The sequence below is a fragment of the Ursus americanus genome, chromosome 7, assembly GCF_024610735.1.
Source record: "Ursus americanus isolate L20-20 chromosome 7, mUrsAme1.1.p, whole genome shotgun sequence".
Lineage (NCBI taxonomy): Eukaryota > Metazoa > Chordata > Mammalia > Carnivora > Ursidae > Ursus > Ursus americanus.
The window spans coordinates 15062076-15089809 of record NC_142133.1 but is presented as its reverse complement, the minus strand read 5'-3'; the positions used below and the strand labels follow the sequence as shown (position 1 = coordinate 15089809).

Sequence of the window (27734 nt, the reverse complement as noted above, 5' to 3'; positions counted from 1 at the left end):
TTGCTCTCATCTTTAGTGCAGGTGTGACATAGGAGGAGACATCACCTGTTGTTTCCTGGGAGAAAGATTCATTCTCAACCCACAAGTGAACTTGGTCAGGGTCCTCCTTTCAGGTGACCTTGGAGGTGCTGCAGTGCCGTGTGGGGTGAAAGTGTGGGGTGGCGAGTGAGCAACCAGGCAGAGACTTCAAATGTAATAATATTCTGTACTCTGAACTTCTTAGGGAGCTTATGGATCTATCCTCCCTTTATTGCTCCCTTCTCAACCACAAGTTCAGGGCGAGTATCCTTATTCCCATTTTACAGACGGGGTAACTGAGAAGAAAAAGTAACTCAGAGAAGGTGAAGTGCACACAGGAGCAGAGCCCAGAGCAAAACCTGGTTGCCTAGAAGGGGCTTCCCTAGGATGACCAACATTACCAACCTTTTCTGTGTGGTGGTCAAGGCATAGCAGGGGGCTGGTCTGGAATTTCCTGGGTAAACTGAACCTCCAAGGCCTCATCGCCCTGCAGGACACAGGCTGCTGATCCAGCTGGCGCGCTGCACAGAGACACGGGCTCCAATGTGCAGGTCATTCCATCCACGCTCTGCCCAGGATTGTGAGGGTTGAAGGAGTCCTGGCGGCGGGTACATTCACACTGTGGTGGAGCAGGCAAGGCACTGGCTGCAGGAGAGGAAATAAGCGTATTCAGAACACCATCCTTTGAATCTTAGAGCTACTAGGGCACCCTGCTGATTGATTGTGGAGGGGGTACTAACTTCACCTCCCTCTGGATTAGGATAGATGTCTCTCAAGTTCTTATCTCACTGAAGGATTTTACTTTAAAAGTCAGTCTCTCTCCACTTCTCCTTCCTCCCTTCTTATATCTTTTCCTGCTTGGAACCTGTTGGCCTTCAGGTTAACCTCTGACAAAGGAAGCTTTGCTGGATCGTTTTATCTCTACAAATGCCAATGCAGGCTTGTGTTCTTAGAGTGCAGACACCAAGCCTTGGCGTCCTCTCCTGGAACCTGAGATCTTCCAAGCAGCTGGCAGGAAAGGCAGAAACCCTGCCTGGGGCAAATCCTGTTAACTCCTAGGATGTGGCAACTCAGAGGCCTGCACTTTGGTGCCGTGGGGTCTAGTGAAGGAAGGAAAAAAGGTGCTTTTCTCCTCACTCCCTGAAAACTGTGGCAGCTTCTTCCTCTCACCTGGATCGTGTGCCCTGTTATTCCCTCTGCCAGGTCTCCCTGCCCCATCCTGGGGACGGGGGTCTCAGCCTAGATGGCATTTCTCCCAAGAGATTCCTCTGCTCCCCCTTCAGCCCTGAATGCATGTTATTGCCAGTGCAGGTCTGCTTGTTGGTTTCCCCCAAAGGCAAAATTGCAGAGAAGCTAATACAGCTGAAATTTTGGGGCCCTCCCTTGCTCCTTCCAGGACCCTTTTGCTAATTTTATATTCTTTTTCCTAAAGAGGGCTTTTCAAATTGCTTAAGTTCGGGCTACATGAAACCGGGTCTACCTGTGGTCTTTCCCATCGCTCTTCGAACTCCCAGGTTCAGGGTTGCGTGTCAGATTCCCTGGGGTATTCCTAGGTCTAGAGCACAGGCGAGGCTCTCAATAGACAGGTGTTAAATGAAAGAATGAAAGGAAGAAAGGGTGTTTAGCTAGTGCTTAGCAGACCTAGTGGTTTTCATTAAGAGCCTTCAGCACTGTCACCTGGGCAATCCGAACGGGCTGGTATTAAGTGCCGGTCACTACAGCATAGTGCCACATGGGGTGGAATCCAGCCTGGAAGCTCAGGGACTTCGTTTATAGGATCGTGGGCATAACTGCCTCTCAATGGGATCTGGTTTATTCAAATGTAACAAGGAGTTTCTACTTTCTAGAATAACGATGGATATTGTATTACAGATAGGTACAGTACCTGGCACTGAGGACTTCTCAGGAAGTTTCTTTATATACTCACTTCCTAAGGAACATTTCATTTTTAATCCTTTTTATCTCCAGTGCTGACAGTTCCCCCAAGGCTATTTAGAGTCTTTTAACCAGGTAGCTCCGAACAACAAGGTCTGGGTGCAGGGTCCAAGCTCACAAAGGAATTTATGCTGGGCCCAGCACCCTAATGAGAATGACCCTGAGGGGTCCCTGGGTGGCTCAGTCAGTCAAGCGTCTGACTCTTGATTTTGGCTCAAGTCATGATCTCAGGGTTGTGAGACTGAGCCCCACACTGGGCTCTGTGCTGGGCGTGGGGCCTGCTGAAGACCCTCTCTCCCTCTCCCTCTGCTCTCCCACCCCCCTCTCTCCCTCTCCCGAAAGAAAGAAAGAAAGAAAGAAAGAAAGAAAGAAAGAAAGAAAGAAAGAGAGAGAGAAAGAAAGAGAGAGAGAGAGAGAGAGAAAGAAAGAAAGAAAGAAAGAAAGAAAGAAAGAAAGAAAGAAAGAAAGAAAGAAAGAAAGAGGAAGGAAGGAAAGGAAAGGAAAGGGAAAAAAAGAATGGCCCTGGGACCAGGTCTGGGGTATCCCCCTATACACTGCTCCTTCCTACAATAAGATAGGGGACTGCAGGACAAATTCAAGGAACTTGAATAAAAATATAAATAATAAGGAAAGAAATCATGTGGCTAACCAGCTTCCTTTTGCAGCCATGGTTGAGTTTTCCAGCCCTTTAACCCAACTGGAACTCTTATTTACATGTATCCCTCAGTAGCTATAAAGTAGTCATTACTTCTCTCTGTCTCACAGAGAAGAAACTGAAACTGAGATGGCATTGAGCCACATGCCACGGTTGGCAAAGTGGCAAACCCAGAAATGCAGGCTGGGTCCATGCTCTTGCCACCTTACACATGGCCTCCTGCACGCTGTCCTTCAGTGCCAGATTGACACACACACTGCTCCGTTAGTTCAAGTTCCCACTCTGACTCCCTCATCTCGTGGAAACCAGAGTATGTGCCAATGCAAGAAATGACCTTGCCAACACAACATGTAGAGTGTCATTGTGGTTTTTCTCTAACAAAAATTGAGAAGTGGTAAATGTTTCTCATGTTTTTTCCTCTGGTGGCGTCCACACATTTTGTGTTTGCATGTGCCAAAGCTTCAAAATTCAACAGCAAAGTGAGTGGGGCAGGCAGAAGGCAGAATGGAGTGGGAGGGGCGTTTTACAATTTATTACAATGCAAGTTCCGTTATTCGTTTCTTAAAATAGTAATAGTAGTAATGGTAATAATAACAACAATATAATCATAATGATAGCTAACAACTATTCATTGAGAACTATATGCCAGGCATTAATTTTAACTTTTTTTTAAGTCACCAAAACAACCCAGTGGAATAAGCATTGTCATTATCTCTAATTCTAAGACATGCTGTTTTTTTAAAATCACATTTTAACATCTTATATCCAAGATAAGGACTGTATCATACTATAATTGCTGGTGAGATTTTTAAAATCTCTTACCAGTACATAAAATATTGGGGTGCAGTTTACAGATGAAGCAATGGAGATGGAGAAAAACTAAGTAATGTACCCAGGGTCCCACTGCTAGTAGGTAGCACAGCCTGCCTTCAGACACAAGCGGTCTAGATCCAGTGCCCACCAATTTATTTGTTTTTTTGTTTTGCAGTCTCTGGCATCCTGCAAACATCTCCCGTAATAGCCATAGGGCTGTCCATCAGGAGCGGGGATCGTGCTTAAGGCACACTCTATAAAATAGGGTATATATGTTTTTCATTCATACCGATTTTAACTGGTACACATAACCATGATTCCATTCTGTCTGTTACAGAAAACTCTGAATTTAGAAACTTCCTTAATTAAAAGAGGCCAAATTAAACCTGGCTGGGTAAGCTAGGGGTGAAAGACAGGCAACAGAGATAGTTCCCAAGAGAAAATACACTTTTATGGTTGCTTCATACTTTTTTGGGCCTTACGTTACTTTCACTTTCTGGCCTCAGTTTCTCCAACTGTAAAATGAGGGGCCTGCTTCCACTCCAAACCACTTCCAAACTTTTTGATGGCATCTTTAACATTGTAAACATTTGGGCACACATCTGCACTATATGTATCATTTTTATTTACAAAGAGTAAAATGTATGTGTGTGTGCATATACACTTCTCTGAGTTTTAACACAGGTATAGATTTGTATAACCATCACCCCAGTAAGAATATGGAACAGTGACATTACCTGCTCTGAATGCCCTTGTTTTACCGCTGGTAGTGAAATTGCCTCCCGTGCCTAAGCTCTGGCAGCTAGTGATCAGGTCTTCATTTCTACAGTGTTGCCTTTTCTAGAATATCGTGTAAACAGAACCATACAATATGTAACCTTCTGAGACTCGTTGCTTTCACGTAGCAGAATGTCTTTGAGCTTCATCCATGTTGTTGAGTGTATCAATAATTTGCTCCTTTTTCTCCCAGAGTAGTGATCCATTGAAAAGGTATACTATGTTTTACTTAGCCATTCACTCACTGAAAGGCATTTAGGGTGTTCCCAGTTTTTTTGGTGATTATGAATAAAGCTGCTAAAAACGTTCGTGTATATTTTTGATTCCTAAGAGTAATTAATATAGAGTAAGTAATATAATATAGAGTAATTAAGAGTGGGATTGCTGGATTATATAGTAAATATATACTTAACTTTATAAGAAACTGCCATAGCTACCACCTCTCACCTACAACAACAACAACAATAACAACAACAACTTAAAAAGAAAAGAAAAAATTAACAAAACAAAACAAAACACTGCCAAACTGTTTTCCGAGTGTCCACTGGCAGATCTGAGGGTTCCAGCTGTTCTGCATCCCCACTAGAGTTTTGGCTGCATTTTAGTCATCCTAATAGGTGTACAGGGGTATTTCGTTGTGGTTTTAATTTGCACTTTCATAATGACTAATGATGTCGAGCATCTTTTCATGTACTTATCAGCCATGCTATGTCTTCTTTGCTAAAGTGTTTTCAGACCTTTTGCCTATTTTTTAAACTGGGTTGCTTTCTTACTGTTGAGTTTTGAAGTTTATTTATGTATTTTGGATACAAGTCCTTTGTTGGATATGTGATTTGTTAATATTTGCTCCATATTTATAATTTTCTTAACAATGTTTTTTGCAGAAAAAAAAGTTTCAATTTCGATGAAGTCCAATTCATAATTTTTTTTCTTTTATGGGCCGGTTTTTTATTTTTAAGAACTCTTTGCCTAACTCAAAAGTCACAGTCTTTTTCTCCTATGATTTTTAAATATAAAATTTACACTTTGGGTTTTACATGTAGATCTATGATACATTTGAGGTTAATTTTTCTATAAAATACTCTGATGCATAGGTTGAAGTTCATTTTTTTTTTTTTTTGCATATAGACATCTAGTTGTTTCATTTGCTGAAAAGACTATCCCTTACCCACGGAACTGTCTTCCTACCTTTGTCAAAAATCAATTGATCATTAATTGTACACTTTAAAATGATTAAAACAGTATATTTTATAGATGTGAATTTTATCTTAATAAAACTATCTTAAAAAATCAATTGATCATATTTGTGATGATCTATTTCTGGACTCTTATTTTACTCCATAGGTCTATTTTATTTAGGTCTACACATTCACCAATACTGCATTATCTTAATCACTTCTCTTTAGATTAAGTTTAAAACTGAATAGTGTGAGTCCTCAAACTCTGTTCTTTTCCAACATTATTTTGGTTGTTCTAGGTCTTTTGTCTTTTCACATACATTTTAGAATCAGTCTCCCTATATCTACAAAAAGTCCTGTTATGCCTTAAGTCTCTAAAATCAGTTGGGCCCTACAGGGTTGCCAGATAATAGACAGGACATCCAGTTAAGTTTAAATTTAAGATAAAAAACAAATGAATATTTAGCATTATAACATCCCAAATACTGCATGGAATATAATTATACTAAAAATTATCCATTGTTTATCTAAAATTCAAATTCAATTTGAATTTGTTCTTTCCATTTGTTTCAAGGGTATTCATAGTTACTTATTGGAACATGAATAAAATGGTTCCTTAAAGTCTTTGATAATTCCAACATCTGCCATCATCTAGAGATTGGTGTGTATCAGTTGTCTTTTCCTTTGTTAGTTATGGAGCTATTCCTGATTTTTCATAAGTTGAGTAATTTTGAATTGGATCCAAAACATTTGAATTGACATTTTGAATATCATGTTATAAGATTCCGTGTCTCAGTTAAATCCCATGGAGAATATAAATTTTTTGTTTACTTGTCTGTTTTAATAGGCAATAAGCCTGTTAAGTTCAGGGTGCAAGTTCCAATTTGTCTTCTATGGGCTATGTTTCGATGTCTATTCAACTTTCAAAGACTTTACTGTGCTATTCAGATCTGTCCCCTTTTGTGCTCCTCAAACCAAAAAGAGGTTTTCCTTGGGACATGGCTGGTACAGTTTGGGGATTTGGTTTTTGTTTGAATCCAGACTGGGAGATACAGAAAGAAAAAAGAGAACTCATGGCCAGGTCGTTAGTACTTTTGGTTCTGCTTTCCTTCCACATATGTCTGCTATTATTTACTTTTCAGAGTCTTCAGATGGCTTCTCCAAGCATTCTGTCTAGTTTTTCAATTACTTACTCCATCTTTCCGGAACTGGAAGTACCGGCCTTTATTATTATTATTTATTTTTTTTTTTGAGAGAGAGAGACAGTGTGAATGGGGGTGGGGAAAGGGGCAGAGGGAGAGGAAGAGAGAGAGAGAATCCCAAGCAGGCTCCATGCCCAGCGTGGAGCCTGATGCAGGGCTCAATCCCATGACCCTGAGATCATGACCTGAACCGAAATCAAGAGTCTGAGAGTCTGATGCTTAACCAACTGAAATATCCAAACACCCCTGTAGATTTACTTTTTAATGAATTTTAAACGTGCATTATTTTATTATGTGAAATGTAAATAAATAATGAAATTTAAGAAGAGAAAAACTTTCACTTCCAACTAAGAATAACAAGGACAGGATTTATCTATCCCTCAAAACAATCGTAAAAAGGACAATATATATGAAGCAATGATTTTTTTTTTTTAAGATGCCTGATGTCAGGTAGTAATGAAGAGTAAGCCCTTTGAGATGGGAAACAAACAAAGCAAGTCCTATGACTGACAGCTTAATGCCATGAGAGAGTTTCCAGGCCACAGTTCAATGAGGAAGAATCAAGATAGAGCCTGATGCTCTGCTGCACTGAGGAGATACAGCTGACAGTCTGGGAGACCATGTGGCTAAAAGTTGTATGACATAGTCCTGGAGAGGTGAGATGTACTGGAGAGAGGATATGTAAAAAGACTCCTAAAGTTTTCATCCATGTACCGATTAGTATTACATATGTGGGGAAACAATCTGCCTGTGAAAGAACTATCTGAGACGAGTAGAAGGAACAGTGCTCAGTGCTAGAAATAGTGCCTCTTCCCATCATACAGAATGGGAAATCTCATTATTCACAGAGCATTGAGTACTAAGAAAGATCTTGCCTTATTGGTGGGGAAAATTAGCCCTAGACTGAGCACTGCTCCAGTTCTGCCTAATAATTTTAAAAGAATACCCAAAAGGATCAAACTATTTACAACTAACCTTACTGAACCCCAGAACAAGGCTTAAAAATATTTAAGGGTAAATAAAAATATCTATTGTGCAATGAGTTAAAAATCATAATGTCTAACATCCAATCAAAACCCACCAGGTATACAGGGTGCCTGGCTGGCTTAGTCGGTTGAGAGCACAATTCCTGATCTTGGGGTCATAGGTTTAAGCCTCACGTTGGTTGTGGAGCCTACTTAAGAAAAATTACCAGGTATGCAAAGAAGCAGGAAAATATGTCCCATAATGAGGAGAAAAGTAAATTGAAATAATTGAAACTGATGAAGAACGGGCCACAGATGTTAGAATTAGCAGACAAAAACATTAAGTTAGTATAACTGAATTCCCTATGTCCAAAAGGTTAAATAGAGATAGATAATATTAAAAAGACCCAAATCAAAGATCTACTGATATAAACTACAATATCTGAGAAGAAAAACCACATTTACATTAATGGCAAATTAGACATCACAGAAGAAAAAAACTGAGTGAATTTGAAGAACAGCAATAAAAATTATCCAAATGAAACACACGGTGAAGAACAATCTTTTTAATGAAAAGGTCATCACTGAGCTGTGGAACAACTTTAAACAGATATATATATATATAATATATAATATGTATTATATATATTGTATATACAATATATATATATACACACACACACACACAATTACAGTCCTAGAAGAGGAAAGAGTGGGAGTGGGAGAGACAGAATATTTGAATCCAACACTTTCATTTTTATAATTTTAAATGTAGGCAATTCATTTAAAAAGTAAAAAATCTGCAAGCCAGACATTGCCAGTAGGCTGCCAGTTTGAGGTCTCCGGCATAATAGTATGAGTAAGGTAAGATACATCCCATGACAGTACAACTTCATAATGAGGCAATAGTTTTTCTCCAGTGCTCCACTGCCTGAACTTAAACTCTTATCAGTGCTGCTCAGTGGGTAGGATGCCCAGAGGCTACTTTGTACTTTGATGGAATTTGAGGTAGATTTGAAAGGTAAGAGTAATAACAAGACAAGAACAATCCAGACAGGACCTCACAAGGTGTAATTTGTATCAAAAGCAAATACAAGCAAATAAAAACAAATATAGAGCTAGCGAAAGGGAGGTTCCTGGCTAACTCAAGAGCAGGAGCTGCTCCATGAAAATTGCCGTTTTGACATTTCCTCTGGAAGGAAAAGGTTTACCCTTTACCAGCAGGTCACAGGTTCAAAATCAGGCTAAGTAAGATACGGCTAATCCCCCTGTAGTCTTCAGGCTGATTTATTATTATTTTTTTATAAGCTGATTTAAATGCAGATATCTTGGTCTTTCTTCCCTCTAACTTCTTGCCAACCTGTTTTCAGACATATTTGAATAGTGAATCATTTTTCCAAAGAGACATCCTGATTTCTGAAAAGAGCTTTCTTTCCTGGTGCTTTGAAACCTCAGTAACTTAAAAATACCTAGTGGACATGCTGGGTTATTTGCCTTATGACAAGGTAGGTGTCTTTTGAAAGAACACTTTTAAAAGATCCAGTTGATTGTCATTAAAAGGCCTTCTCCCACAGCCTCTGGCATTTCAGAAGTATCAGGATAGCACATGCAGAAATGCCAAATGTTTTTTTGTATCTTCCTTCCAGCCAAGTGCCCCCAACTAGGTATGTTCCATGTGGGGGAGCACTGTGAATGGTAGGGGTCAGCCCTACAGCTATGGGAAAGGGGGTAGCACATGGGAGTGGTGGCTGCCTTCCAACAACCACTCAGCAACCCCTACTTCCTTGTTGAGATTGTTTTGTTTTGCTTTTGATGGGAAGTTATGGGTTTCTCAGAGGCTGGGGCCTCCCCCACTTCCCCAGCCCCAGGAGTGAATTCCTGATCAGTCTAAGGGTCTAAGCCAACCTCGGGAAATATAAAGCATCCCCTTACCTGTGATTAGTTTAGGACTGAACATATAATACAAAGCTATACAGCAAGAAGTAGAAGCAGAGGAGCTTTCTGGGAAGAAAATGATGAAAAGAAAGAAACAGTTCCTTGGTAGTGCCTAAAATGCCACTATTAGTGATTATTTTTCCTTTTAAATTAAGAATTGCCTTTTTCTTTTAGGTTAAAATATTTACAATGCAAATATGCCTGGAAGGAGTTATACCTGGGCTCATGTTGTCCTGAATCAGTTGGTCAGCAATCTACAAGGATTTGGGTGGCTTAAGGAGGTTTCATGGTGGCCCCCCAAAAGATAGGATTACCTCCTAATTTCTGGAATCTAATCCTTGGATCTGTGACTGTTACCTTATTTAGAAAAAGGGTCATTGCAGATGTAATTAAGTTAAAGATCCTGAGATGAGGAGATCATTCTGGATTATCCAGGTGAGCTCTAAATTCAATGACAAATATCCTTATAAGAGTAAAGCAGAGGGAGACTGACATAGAGAAGAAGGTGATGTAAAGACAAAGGCAGAGATTGGAATGATGAGGCCATAAAAGCCAAGGAAGCCAAAAAATGAGGACAACCCCCAAAAGGTGGAAGAGGAAAGGAAGGATTCTCCCCTAGAGCCTCCAGAGGCAGTAAGGCCCTACTGACACCTTGATTTCAGACTTCTGGCCTCCAGAACTATGGAAGAATAAAATTTCTGGTGTTTTAAAACTCTTAGTTTATGGTATAGCCACAGGAAACTAAGATAAGTGGCATGGGCTTGCTGAATGATGAATGATTAAATGAAGTAAACACCAAGAAAGGGAAGTCTTCAGGTCATAAAGAAGAGTTCACTGACTCTACAAAGGTCAGCTTCTCTTCAGAGTCCCAACTTTGACCCTAAGTAGGCCAGTTAGCCTGTGCCTTGCTCCATACTCCAAGATGCACTCATAACTTTTAGTCACACATTTTATCTCAACCCTGACTCCTCACTTTGACCTTGTCTTTCAGATGCATGCCCTTCAACCCAGGAAGCCAGATGAAACAGTATGGTAGACTGTTCAGTACAAGGTTTTCTCATCCTGGGGTACAACTCAGGGCCCAGTCTCTCCAAGAGCCTTCTAGTTTCTATAAGAAGAAGGACACGTTTGGTAGATTCACTCTCCCAGGTGACTCTGACCAGGTAACTGACATAGTTGAAGATTCTGGCAAAGAGCTAGGAATAAAAGTTTTGGGAAAAGGAACCAATGTTTGTTGTGCAAGTACTGTTGAGCCTGGCCCTGTGTTATTTACACACACGCTCTTATTCAATTTTCACAAGAACTGTATGTGGTAAGTAGTAGCAGTATTCATGTTTTATATATGGGTAAATTGAGTCTCAGAGGGAACATAACGTGCCCATGATCACATAGCTTGTAAGTGATAGAAACAAGACTCACTGTGGCCTATTTGGCTCCCAAACCCATGTTTTCTACACAAGAAACTGCTGTTTCCCTGCGGAAGTGAGAAAGGCTCAAGATTGACAGCAAAAGATGAATGAGAGAAGCATTAGATTCATGCTTCTCTATCATTCTATCACCACAGGCCGCAGGACATCTTCAGTGTCCCTGGAAAGGAGCAATCAACTCTCTGACGAAATGTGTCTAGGCTAATTAAGGAAAAAATGCCACTTTGTGTATGAAATGACACAGACCTTTTATGTGGTTCACTGGAGACCTGAGGTTCTCAGTTACCCTGGAACCATGGATTACTCTGAAATGAAAAGATAAGAGTAGTGGTCTACCTCAGGCTTTGGGGCTTGTTTCAACCCAGGTCTGGTGACTAGTACTGGTGTGAGCCAAAAGTCTATCTGAAAAAGGAGGCAGTACTATTGATTTTTCCTATTCTCCTTCCCCTGTGCTCCCAATCCACCCTCCCTGTCTGTAGAACACACTCCCCTGGAAGAGGTATACTCACTGTTTGAACTGTGCCATTAGCTTTCAGGTTGGTGCAACTAGGAACAGAGCCAGAGGCCCCCTTTCCCTCCGATCCTTATGAATTTCCCAGGGAGCGCCAGCTAAGCTTTTAAGAGAAAAAGGTTAAGCTTACCACGGGAATACAGCTTTAAACCCCCAATTTAAACCCCTGGTTATTATCACTGATTTCTCTCTTGCACCCCACAGTTGGGGGAAATCATACTTCCTTTTCACTGCTTCCTATCTTCCTTAGAAGATAATTGTCCTGTTCCACGCAAGGAAACTGTCTGACTGTCCTATTTTCAAATCAAGCAACCCCACACTTGTTCCTTCCATGAATAAGCTTAATTCAGAAGAGGCAAGTGGAAGACTATCTCTGGAAAACTGTTCTGGGTGTATGCATTAAGACTAATCTTTCTTTCACTGCCTTGTTTGCTTTAATTAGCTTTGAAGTTTACCAAAAACTCTGCAGGTCACCACCCAGCAGGAGCTATTTACCTGTAGTTCAGCTTTGCTTGTGACATTTCTCTTAGGATATGGACTGGATCCAGGTTCTAAGTCCCTGCCTGACCAGTTAACCAAACTCCAAAGCTGTGCAATTTGGAGTGAATTACTAAATGACTCTGAACCTCAGTGTCCTCATCCACATAAAAGAGGAGAGTCATCGCTGCCACCTGCTCACAGTGTTGATATCAAACAAGAGAGAAGATATGTGAAACCGCAGTGAAAACACTAGAAGTCGGTAGTGCAGATGTAAATAATACCACTGTGAAAATCTTTGCCCCACCAGGATGTTAGCTGTCACCACTGCTCAGCATTCAGCACTGGTCAGAGATCCTGAACTCCAACAGCTTGTAGTCTGATACAAAGAGAACAACTCTTAATATCCATTGACACTAACAGCTCAGCTGTGGTCCGCTCTAAGCTGCAATTGAGAATCCTAAAATAGGATACTATACCATGAGGGTGGGTGGTAGGAGAAGAATAACTTTGGCTGTCCCTAAGAAGATATCCTTTGTTCCCACGTAGGAACATACACATTTCTGACAGTGCCATCGAGACTCAGCTGGGACCCTTCTGGTAACTTCCTTTAAAGGGCCCCTTTCTCATGTGGGTCAGTTATGACTGTTACCAAATGCTTCATAAGTGAGAATCCAAACCTATCTTTTCTTTTTTTTTTCTTTTTTTCCTCCTGGAGTTACATAGAGAAGTTCTGCCTATTCCGTAGGCTGGAAGATACTTGTGTGCTTTATATCTTCTTCAGATATTTTGTGGTTAGCATATAGAAATGCAACTGATATTTGTATGTTGGTTTTATATCCTGCAACCTTATTGAATTTGTTGATTAGTTCTAACAGTTTTTTTGGTAAAGTCCTTAGGAGTTAATACATATAAGATCATAATATCTGAGAACACAGACAATTTTACTTCTTCCTTTCCAATTTGAATGTTTTTTCTCTTTTTCTTTGCTTGCTGTTCGGGCTAGAATTTCCAGTATGATGCTGAACAGGAGTGGTGGGAGCAGACACCCTTGTCTTGTTCCTCACCTTAGAGGAAAGGCTTTCAACCTTTCACCATTGAGTATGTTAGGTGTGGGGATCATATATGGCCTTTATTATACTGGGGTACATTCCTTCTTTACCCAATTTGAGAGTTTTTATCATAAAAGGAGTTTGAATCTTGTCAAATGTTTATTCTGCATCTATTGAGATGATCATATGATTTTTATCTTTAATTCTATTACTGCGGTGTATCACAATTATTGATTTGCATATTTTGAACCATTCTTGCATCCCAGGGATAAATCCCATTTGATTATGATTTATGATCCTTTTAATGAGCTACTGAACTTGTTTTGCTAATTTTTTTGTGTGAATTCTTGCATCTATATTCATCAGGGATACTGGCCTGTAGTTTTCTTTTCTTGTAGTGTTCTTAGCTGGCTTTGGTATCAGGGTAATTCTGGCCACGTAAATGAGTTTGGAAGTATTCCCTCCTCTTTCATTGTCTGGAAGAATTTGCAAAAGATTGGTATTAATTCTTTAAATGTTTGGTAGAATTCACTAGGGGAACCATCTGGTTCTGGGCTTTTCTTTGTTGGGAGGTTTTTGATTACTCATTCAGTTTCCTTACTCATTATTGGTCTATTCTGATTTTGTTTTCTCTTGATTCAGTCTTGGTAGGTTGTATGCTTCTATGAATTCCTTCTTTTCTTCTAGGTTGTCTAACTTGTTAGTTTATAATTATTCATAATAGTTTCTCTGATCCTTTCTATTTCTATGGTATCAGTTATAACGTCTTTTCTTTCATTTCTGATTTTATTTGAATCTTCTTTTTCTTAGTCTAGCTAAAGGTTTGTCAATTTTGTTTATCTTTTTTAAAAAATCAGCTTAGTTTCATTGAATTTCCTTAAAACAGCTATTCTGAATTCTGTATTCATCGGGTAAATTACAGATCTTCATGTTGTTGAGGTCAGTTACTATATTGTGGCCCTTTGGTGGTGTCACGTTTCCTTGATTTTTCATGTTTCTTGAAGTTTTCCACTTTTGTCTTTGCATTTGAAGTAGCAATTACCTTCTCCAGTCTTTACTAACCAATGCATGCAAACTCATATATATATTTTTTTTTCTTTTTTTTTTTTTTCTTCAAAGGTATGCTGGAACCCCTCTGCTGGACAGCTGGACTTCCACAAACACTATCTCATCCATGAGTGATTGTCTGAGACAATGCTTTCCAGGGCTCCGAGACTATGGTCAAGAAGGGCTGGAGCTGGTTCACAGGCCACTGCATCCACAGCTGGGACTGAAGTTTGTATGTCCATTACCTGACACACATGTGGCCAATACTCTTCCCAGACTCCTTTGCGTATGGTGTTGGATTGCACAGTTCCTAAAAAGGCACTTTTGTCCAAGGATGGATGCCAACTTGTTGTTGTTGAGGGATGGGACATGACGAGGGATGTTTTATTTAGCCATGATGCTGATGTCATCCAACTGGAAGATATTTGCACTCAGAAGCCAGGTCCTCATCGGACTTTCCTATTTCAGATGAAAAGCACCTCAGTGCAATCTACACGTGATAGGACTTCACACCTTAGTGCCCTCCTGATTGTCTTTCTTGGCTCACACTTAGGTTTGTTCAGTGTCCCTTAAAGTGTATGTCTTAGTCATCTATTGCCATGAAGCAAATTACCTTAAAACTTAGTTGCTTAAAGCTACAAGTGTATATCATTTTACACCATTTCTGAGTGTACAATTCAGTGATTTTTCACATATTCACAAAATTGTGTAATTATCGTTACTATCATTATTGTATAATTCCAGAAAATTTTCATCATTACAAAAAGAAAGAGACAGAAATCCAGGAATGGCTTAGGTGGGTGGTTCTGGCTCTGGGTCTCTCATAAAGTCCTAAAAAGAATCAATCATTTGAAGGCTTGACTGGACCAAGAGGATCTGCTTCTAAGAAGGCTCATTCAAGTTCTTTCTGGTTTCTGGGAGGAGGCTTCAGTTCTTGAAGGCCGGAGTACCTCACCACGTGGCCCTCTCCACAGGGCTGCTTAGGTGTTGTCAAAACATAGCAGCTTGCTTCCCTCAGATACACTGATCCAAGAAAGAGTACAAGAGGGAAGCTATAATATGCTTTATGTCCTAATATAAAAATGACATACTATTACTTCCTTCTTATTCTATAGAAACTGGTTACTAAGCACAATCCACACTCAAGGAGGGAAATTTGGCTTCACCTTTGAAGGCACCATTAAAAAGTTTGTGGACGTAATTTAAAACCATCAGTGTGTTTTTCAAAGCTGGTCACTCACGATGGCCAAGATTAAGTACAATCAGTGCAGTTTGCTGTCAGGCTATCATATCCCTTGATCTGGACCTTTCATCTTTTTATTTTCTTTAAAGATTTTATTTTTAAGTAATCTCTACACCCAACGTGGGGCTTGAACTTCCAACCCTGACATCAAGAGTCATATGCTCCTCCAACTGAGCCCGCAAGGTGCCCCTGGACTTTTCATCTTTTCTTAATGCAAGTAGAGGGTGTAGTGGTCAGGTACACAGGCCCTGAGTCAGCTAAACTGGGTTCCAAGTCTGACTCTCCCTTTCCTAGCAGAGTGCCCTTGGGCAAATTACTTAACTTCAGGTTCCTTTTCTATAAAATGAAGATAACAGCCACTTACAAAGTTTTTCTGATGATCCTGGGAATGCTTGATTCAATTCTCAATGTCCCCAATAAGTGTTGATGAAACCCAAATGGCATACTTTCTTGAGCAGCCATTTCAGTCTGTTGATTTATTATGAGTTCATAGCCAATTCAAAATCTGTTTTCCTTTCACCATATAAAACTATGAAGTCTGGTCTCTGGCACTGAATTTCTGTAAATGCTTTTTAAATTAATTTTTTTAAAGATTGTATTTATCTGAGAGAGAGAGTACGTGTGGGAGAGGGGGCAGGGGGAGACGGAGAAGCAGATTCCCTGTTGAGCAAGGAGCCTGATGCAGGGCTTGATCCCAGCACCCCAAGATCAGGACCCAAGCCCAAGTCAGACGCTTAATCAACTGAGCCACCCAGGTGCCCCTAAAATTAATTTTTTAGAATAAGATATAATTCACATGCTGTAAAATTCATCATTTAAAGTGTGTAATTCAGTGATATTTATTCACAAGATTGTATAACTGTCACCACTACCTAATTCCAGAACATTTTCATCATTGCCCAAAGAAATTCTATACCCATTAGCAGTCATTCCCCATTGCCCCATTCCAATACCCTGCCAACCAACAACCTACTTTCTGTCTGTATTAACTTGCCTATTGTAGACATTTCATGTAAGGGGAACCATACAATATGTGGCCTTTTGTGTCTGTCTTCTTTCATCTAGGATTATGTTTTCAAGGTTCAGCCATATTATAGTATATATCAGTACTTCATTCCTTTTAAAAGTTGAAAAATATTCCATTGTGTGAATATGCTACATTTTATCTATCCTTTCATCAACTGATGGTCAATTGGGTCATTTCCACTTTCTGGCTATTACAAATAGTGCTGCTATGAACATTCATGTGTAAGTTTTGATATGAACACATCTTCCATTTCTCATGGATATATATCTAGGGTGGAATTACTAGGTCCTGTGGCAACTCTATGTTTAATTTTTTGAGGAACCTCCAAACTGTTAGAAATAGAGGAGTTCAAGGACAATTTTATTAAATTTCCTTTTACTGATCTCAGAGATTTTTTTTCAAGTAGTATGAGATGATTTTGTATCCTGTTTCTCCCAATCTTATGATTTATCAATCAACACAGGGTAGAAATGCCAGTCTGACTGGAACTATGGGGAAATCTAATACGCATTTCTTCATCACTTCCACAAAGATTTCATGACAGACATCAGACATTTTGCTTACATCAACAAACTCCAAACTTTCCAAATTCTCCAGATTATAGTTAAAATATATAGTTTATTTAATACAGTTACAACCAGGTTATAAAGTATAATTCACTAGAAGAAACTTAGCAGTTAATAAATGTAATCTCCTTATTTTAGAGAAAGAAAAATAAGATGAACTGACATGCCCAAGGTCACTAGGTAGTATCAGAGAGAGGATCTGAATCTGAATTCAATTTCAATTCCAATTTTTACCCAATTATGCTTGTTGTTCCTTTTTCTTTTCTTTTCTTTCTTCTTTTTTTCTTTCTTTCTTTTCTTTCTCTTTCTTTCTTTCTTTCTTTCTTTCTTTCTTTCTTTTTCTTTCTTTCTTTCTTTTCTTTCTTTCTTTTCTTTCTTTCTTCTTTCTTTCTTTCTTTCTTTCTTTCTTTCTTTCTTTCTTTCTTTCTTTCTTTCTTTCTTTCTTTCTCTTAAGGAGGGGAATCTCTTTTGAGTGTAGTTGACACACAATGCATACTTGTTGTTCTTTATAGGTCACTCAGAGCACAGGTGAAGGGAATAGTCACTTGACTGTTGACAGGATGCAGTCATTTAGTTTGCTGGCAAAACAAGTGTCTCTTTAGTTCTTTCCCCCACACCATAGCCACAACCTGGCTGTGGCATAAGATTTCTAGCAAACCTATTCTGGGACCTTTTAATCACCTCTTTTTTCTTTAAAATTTAAAAATAGTATGACATTTTTATTTTTAAATGCTAATAAACCATCTTTTTAATAATGTATTTTAAAACGTTTTGTGAATGAAAAACTTTGCCAGTCTGTATTTCCTATAATCTACATTTTCCACTTGTGCAAAAACTTTTAGTCATCTCTTCTTTCCTCCATATTTTATAGTGATTCTCAAAAATGATTTTGTCACATCCATGTGTTTTAGTGCTATGGTTTGTATTTGTGCACACTCGGAGACTTTAACTCCTATAAACTGACTACATATCATCTTAGCATTTTTTTTCTTTTATGGCAAACTTGAGTCTTTCTTCATGATACTTGTTCTACACTTTCCAATTTGAAGATCTTTATCCTTGAAGAAACAAAATTAGGGTTATTGGTTTTTTCTCCGGTCCTCTGCTATTTATTCATGATCTTTTCTAAAGAGTGTCCTATTCCTTCCTTTTTTACTTTCTGACTTCAGACGTACTGGTTAAACCCCACTTTTCATAGTGCTCCCACATAAAAAAGGAGAAAGAAATGCCTTAGATACAAAATAAGCTCCAAGAGGTATTGTTAAGTGAAGCAAGCACGGTACAAAATCAAAAACATAGGCTACTATCTTTTGTGTTAAATTAAAAAAAAAAAAAAGGAAGAAAATAGACCATATTTTATTGGTTATAAAATGCACAGATTTTCACATTTTAGATGTCTCTGAAGTTAGAATTCATTGTACAATTGACAACAAGACATGGTTTAACCGGCAGAGCTTTAAAAAAATTCTTTTGTAGTATTTTAATAATGTACTATATTTGTAGTATATATAATAAAAAGCATATATAGTGCATATAAACAGAATAATTCCATCTTGTATGCAATCAATGGTATCCTAGATTTGATAAAGTATACATTTGATTGCATATGCAAAGAATTTTCTCTAGGAGGATTTGCAAGAAACTGGTAACATAGGTGGCTCATAGGGATGGGTACTAAGTGGCTGGGGAACAGAGATAATAATTTCTATCACATTCCTTTTTTGTATATTTTGCATTTTGAATCATATGTTAACAAATAAAATGTTTGAATAATAAATTCAGATTTTAAAAATTGCAACTGGACATGAGTCTTCTTGACACCACTACTTTGTTCAGACTTGTATATAGCTTTGTGTTTGTTCCTAGTAACGGCCAATGAGCACTGTGAAGGAAGAGCAATGCCACTGCACACATCACTCCTCATCCAGAGTCCAGCATGGTGCCCAGCCAGCCATTAACTCCAGCTTTAGCCCAGGATTTTTGTCACTTGTAAATCATCAACCAGATATTTGTTGGTTAAAATTAAGTTCAATATAGCTGTTCCCCTCATCACTTCCTTGATATTTCCACTGATAAATCTGTTCCATGAGGCAAGGTGTAAATACATAACATGCTCTGTTTTTGTTAGATTCTGACTTCCAGCAGAACATCTAGCAGCATCTATATGAATGAGGAGAGAAACATCTTGAAAAGAGAAGAAAAATAGTTTAATTGGCACCAGTGCACTTGGCAACAACTGGGTTACCATGATAGCTCATACATGGTGTTTGCTAAATAAACCAGGAAGCAACTGCAATGAATGACTCTAAGATGTTGGCAGTTATGCATGCCATTAAAACAGCATGGCTGATTCATTCCTGTTGCTGACGATATTTAGAAATGCAAAGATCCACTTCCCAGACCACTCTGAATGTTTTATACACACAAAACATAGTATTAAATCTCAAGTAGGCAAAATCTATCCCAGCAATCCTGGGTGGCAAACAATAACTGATAACCAGTGCAGAGGTGAGATATCAGGCCTATTTCGAAAAGAACTCAGAAAGTTTAACATAGAAGTACAATTTTTAGGGTCGCAGCTTTCAAGCTTGATGGAGATGGAATCAAAGCCAGTGCTGGTTGGATGTGGATAAGAGCAGGATTCAGGGTGATTACCATCAATTCCTGTTGGCATTTGTGGTTCCTTGTTATAGGCAGGCTGGTGCAGGGTGAAGCAAGCTTAAAGGCCCAGCAGTGAAATGAACAATTTTCAGTGGTTTGTGTTTTAGGATACAGATACAACACCTCCTAGAATTAGGATAGACCTAGTTTTATATAAATTTACCTTTTAATAAGATTGTTTAATGTGCAACCAACATAAAACATTTTCATGCAATGAAAACTTTAAAGATCTTACTCCCTTAGTAACTTTCAAATATACGATATAATATTGTTAATTAAACTCAGTATGTTGTGCATTACATCCCTAGAACTTATTTATCTTGTAACTGGAAATTTTTACTATATAATGAAATAGTCTGCAGACATCTCTTTTTTTTTTTTTCCCCAGACATTATTTTCAATATATCTTTGAACATGTACTCTTACTTATTCAGACTCTGTCTCTCTGGACTCCAGTTCATCCAGTATATTTACCAGATTATTTAAAATATTTACAGCACTAAAATAATATTTTGGGCTAATTTGTTATGCAACAATGGATAACTAATACATATGGGTTTAGTTGAAGTAGGTATATAACTTTTATATAACTATGTATTTTTTAGTTCTTGAGGTTTGTGATACATATATTTAATTGTGTTCTGTAATTTTGGGTGAATTAAACTTTCTAAGCTTCAGTTTCATCTTAAAATGGGGATAACTGTAACACCTGTTTGCCTCAAAGGGTTACTTTTTAAAACAAACAAAAAAATTATATAAAGTATTTAGCAGAGTATCTTACAAATATCAAGTAATCTGTAAGTGTAAGCTATTTTCAATTAATAATCCATACCACAGTAGTCAGTGTGGCTAGTAGGAACTGTGAATATCTAGTTTACCTTTTGGAAGGGCAAGTTTAGGGTTAAGTATCACAAAACACTACACTTAGAAACCTGCTACAGCTCAGTCCTCTAACTTTCGTAAACCAAGTGCCCAGTAAGAATCAGGCCAATCTTTCTGTAATGCATTGAACAACCCATCAGAATCACCTGGTGTTGTCATACACATGTAGATACCACCTTAAACTCATTAAATTGGGATTTTGGAGGCTAGGGACCAGAACTCAGCATTTAAAAGGAGCTCTACTGTTGATTCTTATGTGCATTAAAACTTGGGAAACACTAGCTAGTAGTTTCTAGAAACAGGCCTGAAGTTATAGGAATTATAGACCTGGTTCTCCTAACGGACAAAAGCTCATGGCAGAAAGTTATCAAAGGCCCTTATATATGCAATACCTACTTATGCTAAGAAGTTTCTTGGTAAACTGTTTAGATTTTCTTATATTCAGATCATGGTTCAGTCTAAACAAAATACCCAGTTATGCTGTACGAACATTATGGCTTAACTAACTTCCCACATTGTTTGCAAAATCTTGTGGGTATCACCTTCTCAATTTTAAACCATTCTTTTAGGGTGATCATCTTTCACCATGAAATTAGGTCATTTTTCTACAAAGAATGTTTTCTGTCTGCGGTGATGTTGGTTTCAGAAAAATTCATGTATGTAAAAATGTTGGTGGTTTTGATACCATCTGCTAGCTAGCCTCTTGAAGAACACTTGGCTGTGGCAGAGTTTTCTTTGTGGTCAGAGAAGAAATCATTTTTCTGTGTGCTATTATGCTGGCAACCGCCTGTGATAACTTAAAACTCTTAAAGCCAAGTGTCATACTTGATAAAGGACTAGTATGCATGGTATACAAAGAACTCTCATGATTCACAAATCAAAAAATCCAATTAAAAATTGTCAAAATATTTTAACAGACACTTCACCAAAAAAGATATATGGGTGGCAAATAAACATATTACTAATAAACATCATTAGTCATTAAGAAAATGCAAATTAAAACTCTAATGAGATACTCCTACACACCTATTACGGGCTAGAAAGAAACAAACAAACTTGACTATATCAAGTCCTAGCAAGGGTATGGAGCAATTGTAACTCTCATGCATTACTGGTGGGAATGCAAAATGGTACAGCTACTTTGGAAGACAATTTAGTATTCTTATAAAACTAAACACTCACTTACCATATGACCCAACAACCCTGTTCCTAGGTTATTTATCTACCCAAGATAAATGAAAATATACGCTCACACAAAAATTTGTACATGAATGTTTGTAGCAGCATTATTAATGATAGCCAAAAAGTGGAAATAAGTGTATGTCCATCAACTATTGAATGGATAAACAAACTGCAGTACATTCACAATAGACTGCTAAGGCAATAAAAAAAAAAAAAACCCAGTGATACATGCAATAACATGGATTAATCTCAAATGCATTATCCTAGGTGAAAGAAACCAGACTCAAACGGCAACTTACTGTATGATTCAATTTATATGACAATCTGGAAAAGGTAAAATTATCGAGACAGAAAACAGATGAGTGGTTGCAGGGCATGGAGGGGGGAGACTGACTACAAAGGGGCATTTTTTTTTTTTTTTAGGTGATGGAAATGTTTTATATCTTGATTGTGGTGGTGGTTATATGACTGTACGTGTTTGTCAGAATAAAATAGTTGAGTTTTACTCTATGTAAATTATACTCAAAAACCTGATTTAAAAAAAAAAGGGCAAACTTGGACATAAAATGATCTGACACACATGCTTTTCTGAATTTGAGTTCCAGTTAGCGTGTGAAACTTCCAGTATTAGAACTCTGTAGGCGTTCTGGATGAGTGTTTCTAGCAAGCACTTTGCAGGATAGTTGCAGCATATTAAGCTGTAAGATAAACCAAAGGTGTTAGAAACAAAACCTAGTTCTGATGTACAGTCTCCAGGCATGCCTCCCTATGATGAGGAACAAAATAAATTTGGCCCCACTATGCTGCCTTTCATCCCTTCCCTGCAACCCAACCAGCCATGCCATCATTAGGATCCTAATGAACCCTGTGGGGCTTCTATGCTTAGATCTCAGGTTGTTTAATGGATATTTTCGGCCTTTGAGGGGGTCCCTGGACACTTCTTGAGAATGAGAAACTCATCATGAGAAAATCGTGCAATATATTTGCTCATGAATCAACGGATTGAACTGTTTAGCCACTGAATTTGCCAGGCAGGTGATGAGTGGAACAGAGGACCATGCAATAAAGTATTTCATCTATTATTCAGTTATTTTTTATCTTAATCTTGTCTTTTTTTTTTTTTAAGATTTTATTTGTGTGCACCTGTGCGTGTGCGTGTGTGTGAGAGAGTGCGAGCGAGCACACGCACAAGCAAGGGGAGCAGCAGGCAGAGAGAGAAGCAAGCTCCTTGTCCAGCAAGGAGCGTGATGTGGAACTTGATCCCAGGACCGTGGGATCATGACCTGAACTGAAAGCAGACGCTTAACCAACTGAGCCACCCAGGCATCCCTTAATCTTGCTTTTAATTGCATTCATTACAAAATATCTTGAGGATTTGTTAAAAAAAAAAAAAAGTTAAGTGGGACAAAACACCAGAAATTTCAGTTTTCAGCCAAAGCAAACTTATATTCTAGTTCAACATGTTGGTCCCATAATTTCACTTCATGTAGGATAAGTCAAATGTATCTAATCCCTTTGAATGATGCCTGGATATCTATTTCCTGGAAAAATCTACAATTAATTTTCTCAGGCTTAACTGATGGCTCCTCAAGATCCATTCAATATTTTATCAAAACTCAGGATTTTAATCCCTTGAATCTTTTTTTTTCTTTTACACAAAAGATTGACATACTTACTCTGGGCTAGAACAATGTCCTCAGCACTAGACTAGCACTTTAGAATTATGCTGCTGCTCCCAGTCAGACTGAAAAAGTAATAGGAGAGGCCAAGTTTGAGAACCCAACTACCAGCCTAGTCTAGCTCACCTAACACTGTTTCTCATTTGGAAAACAGAGGCAGTCCCCTCTCTGTTTACCAATCTCTTATGTTTTGCATGAAATCTCTAAGTTTCTCGGTGAATTATTGAGAGAAGCTTTTTGAAGACAATGAGTTTCAGTGTTAGGAATGAGAGCTTCTAAGAATGGGAAAGTGGATGGGCAAGGCTAATATACAAATTCATGAACTAGGGCTTAGTTTCAGTTTATACATTCTCTAGTCTGAAACAGACTCATTTACCTTTGCTAAGTGATTGACTCTCAGGGACAAAAATTTGAGCTTCCAAAAGTACACTTGAGTTTTTAAAAGGTAACCCAGCATGGCAGCTTTAGATTACTTTCATAGTATGAGGAAGGATTTTATTTATTTTTTACTCCAGGCACATTCTTCCAGCCACAAGTTAGTCTACAATTTCATTAAGTACCTATTATTTGTCAAGATTATTAGGCACTGTGTGGGTGGAGGGAGAAGTTGGAGAAGGGGAGACCAAAATGACTAAGACTTAGTTCTAAGACTTATATCCAAGTACCTTACAATTTAGTGGGTGCAAAATATAGTGCATCTATATTTAGAATTTTTGTTCCCAAGGAACTTTGATTAGTTTGAAGTCAAGGGGGAGAAGGGCTTTGTTATGTCCTAGGTAGGTAGATAGTACTTTATTTAGAGATTTAATAGTTCCTGAGCATCTCAAAGATTCTGTCTTGCACTGGCCAACACAGTGGAGAAAGGAAAGATCTTTGCTTTGAGTTGGTGGTATATTGGATGTCTTTAAGAGTACTGGGTTTAGGGGCATCTGGGTGGCTCAGTCCGTTAAGCATCTGCCTTCAGCTCAGGTCATGATCCCAAAGTCCCGGCCCTGCCTCCTTGGGCTCCCTGCTCAGCTAGGAGCCTGCTTCTCCCTCACCCTCTCCCTGCCACTCCTCCTGCTTGTGTTCTCTCTCTGTCAAATAAATAAAATCTTTAAAAAAAAAAAAAAAGAGTACTGGGTTTAGGGGCACCTGGGTGGCTCAGTCAGGTGAACAATGGACTCTTGGTTTTGGCTCAGGTCATGACCATGCAGTCCTGGGATTGAGCCCCACATCGGGTTCCGAGTTCAGCAGGGAGTTGGCTAGAGGATTCTTTCTTCCCCTTTCTCTCTGTCCCTCCCCTGTCTTTCCTTCTCTCTCTCTCAAATAAATAAATAAATCTTAAAAAAAAAAAAAAGAGTACTAGGTTTAAATCCAGATCTGCAATTTAATAGCTGATGTGACTTTGGATGGTCCTCTCATTTACAAAAAGAAGATAACAGCAACATCTCATTGAGCTAATATGTGACTTAAATACACATACATGTAAAAGCATTAACTTAGTGCTTGACACAAAGTAGATGATCCACGAATAGAAGCCATTACCATTATTACAGTGTCCCTGGGGAGACAGAACCCAGACGGAAAGGGCTTGAAAACACAAGACAATAACATGCAAGTGATACCATACCAATGAATACCATATGGATAGCTGCATGGTTTGCAGCAGTAAAATAACCTGCAAGCAAATCAAAACATGTTTCATGACTCCCAAACCCTATTGCATAAGTCTCAGGTGAGAGTCCAGATTATTTCAGGCTAAAGCCATGAATTTTTTGAAATTCAGCACTTAAGATCCAAAAGTAAACAAAAGATTGGGCAAGGTCCTAAAGAGAAAGGGCAGTTTTTGTGGTGGGGCCTGGTTTATACTTAGTGATTATAAATTTCCTTTGACAGCTTTTAGTGGGAGTGACTGTCTTGCAAAATTCCAACACAGCAATGTTTTCTGGACAGTCTTACTTGTCTTTGGATAGGTCGCCACCTGCATTAATTTTAGAGGACTCCACCCCAGCTTTTATTTTTCCCAGCTGTCTGATGTCTAAAAGCTTACAAGTTATTTACTTTTGCTTAGTACTCCTTTTTCTTCCCCAGTTGAAAGGCAAATATCCCTGATAGAGGAGTCAAGATCCAACATTATGCTGCTTAATCCTTATTTTCTCCCTCACTTTTTACTCTGGCTACTTTGATATACAACCTAACTCTGATTCTAGACTGTCTTATGGATCTCTGCCTCTTGTGACTAAATGTAGTCTCCAGTCTTGTTTGTAAATTCCTCCAGGGAAGAAATTATGTCAAAGATTTTGTAAAATATTGTTTTACCTTAACCTTTATTATCCCCTACCTTAAATCTGTATAGCACAATTCAACATCAAAAGTAGATGAGTAGTAAAGAGTAAATTATTATTGTTGATTATTATGACCTGGTTTCCCTTTCCATAATCCTGAATTGTAATGTGTTCTCTAGTATTTTCAGAACTAGAAATTATGGAGCAGACTGTGATTATAGCAGACAGTTCCAAACCTTCTGGAACCATTTCAAAAGGCAACATAAGACTACAAATTAAGAAGGGGGGGGGGGAACCTCTGAACAATCTCAGAAACTGATCCTTACTCACCAAGAACCTTAGATAAAGCTGAATAGACTTGTTCGGAAAGAGTCTTCTTCTTTTCCTGTCTCACATATTATCCAGTAAAATTTATGTTCACTTTGGGTGAATCTGTAGCAAGGCCCACTCATAAGACATTTCAATACCTTGCTTGGTCTTCAGTACTCAAAAGATATGGAAATAAGTCATTAGCATGGAAAGCTGCCCTACTGAATCTTCTAAAAAAATTCCGTTTGTTTTTTCCTTATATGTTAAAAAAATTTTTTTAAGTAAACTTTACGACTAATATGGGGCTCACATTTACAACCCCAAGATCAAGAGTCACATGCTCTACTGACTGAGCCAGCCAGGCGTCCCAAATCCATAGGGTTTTGATCTGCTAAATTTGAATCTAGACTACCAACAGCCTTATTTCCCTAATTTTTCAGTCTAATTTTTTTGTCTGTTTTTGTGAGTTTAGGGTTTGGTGTGTTTGGCAAAAAACACATCACCAAAAAACAAGTCATTTTTCATTTGTACTGAATACTGATTTTTGAGAAAATATATTCAAGGAAAAGGGAAAGAAGAATTGCTGGGGAGGCCTTTCTAGCTTTTAACTTGGGTTAGTGAAAATAAAAAAGTGGAGCTTAGGGAGTGCAAGTGGGGTTAAGATACTTCCGAGTCACCAAACTAAAAAGTGGGAGCTACTTTTGTGTTTTGTGGGAAGGGGGATGGAAATGCTGGATTAGGAGCAAGGCTCACCTAGGACACCGGGTTATTAGGACTCAAGTCACAGCACTTTCCAAAAATCTTAAAATGAAATGGGGCAGGGCTTTCTCATTCTTGCTCCAGGTGAGGTATCTGGGAGCTCCGTTTACCTTGAGTAAATTAATTCTGTGAGTATTTACTCCTAATATGTAATGGGTACCTTATTAGGTATGGGGTAAGATGGAAGGGAGGGGGTGAAAACAATTTCAAAGACATAAAGGGATTTGCCCAAGTGTACTAGTAAGTTTCTAAGAGAACCAGGTTTCCAAGTCGATGTACTTGGCAGTACATGCTGCCTGAGAGACCATAGTAAGAAAACGATGACTCCAGGATTAGACTCTTCCATTGAAGTAGCATGCACCTCAGGGACTGTGTGAGGGCTTCTCAGAAGAGGCAAGATTGGGTATTTTCACAGACTAGAGCAAAAACCCTTATCTCGGGGCTTCGGAAATAAAGAAACATGCTAAAAATACGCTTAAAACACTCTGAGGTAAGTTCATTAACGATGACTAAAATTGACTTTAGAAAGAATAAAACGTGCTTGTTTCTCATTTTTCTACTGGAAATTACAAATAATGTAGCGAAAACAAACATTCTTGACTGAATTTAAAGACGCTGGATGCGAAGAGAGTAAAGTGTTTGTGAAGAGAAAGAACAAGGAGGCGGGTCCCAGTTCGTAGCAACGCCGGCCCCACCTCCACCCGGATCCGGGGAGAGAGAGCTCGCCCCCGGTCCCCGGAGCAGGGCCCCACCTCAGCGCTCCCACGGAATCCTCGCTCCGGCCCCGCCTCCGTCCGGCTCGGCTCCAGCACGCTCCCGTAGCGCCGCGCCTCTGAGGCGAGTGAGGGAGAAGCGAGGCGGGACTTCCGGCGTTTGAAAAACTTCCGGCGGGAACCGGAAGATGCGGTCATACACACAGAATCCCGGGCCTTCTGACTCGCCGGGCGGGAAGGTGAGCTGAGCGTCCGCCTTGGCGGTGTTCTTGAGGGCTCGAGTGAGCCCGGCACCTGGGCTCCGGTATTTTTGGGGCCAGTTTAAAAAGTTCGGAGCGCTCGTTTGGGAAATAACATCCCTTTTTAAAGTGAGAAGTTTCATTACATTTTACGGTCTGCGGTCTGTATCTTCCAACCTTACACCCGGAAAACCCCTCCTAGCTGCCGCGTGTCA

The 27734-nt window shown here is 39.0% G+C and overlaps 1 protein-coding gene and 1 long non-coding RNA gene across 4 annotated transcripts in view; one reads left to right on the top strand and one right to left on the bottom strand.

Annotated features, from left to right (window-relative positions):
- LOC123785894 (uncharacterized) lies at window positions 1–27425 on the bottom strand. The gene is made up of 3 exons (XR_006777808.2): window positions 27320–27425; window positions 11415–11519; window positions 1–663 (listed from the first exon to the last, which is right to left on the bottom strand). It is a non-coding gene; the product is annotated as an uncharacterized LOC123785894 (long non-coding RNA).
- Window positions 27377–27734, top strand: part of SRBD1 (S1 RNA binding domain 1) — a 197550-nt gene continuing 197192 nt past the window's right edge. The window contains exon 1 of one of the 3 annotated variants that reach the window (XM_045787914.2): window positions 27377–27519. In XM_045787914.2, the coding sequence (XP_045643870.1) occupies window positions 27469–27519 (51 nt within the window). In that variant the 5' untranslated portion in view covers window positions 27377–27468. The remainder of the gene's footprint in view (window positions 27520–27734) is intronic. The other 2 variants (XM_087863365.1, XM_087863364.1) reach the window with 2 other exon arrangements.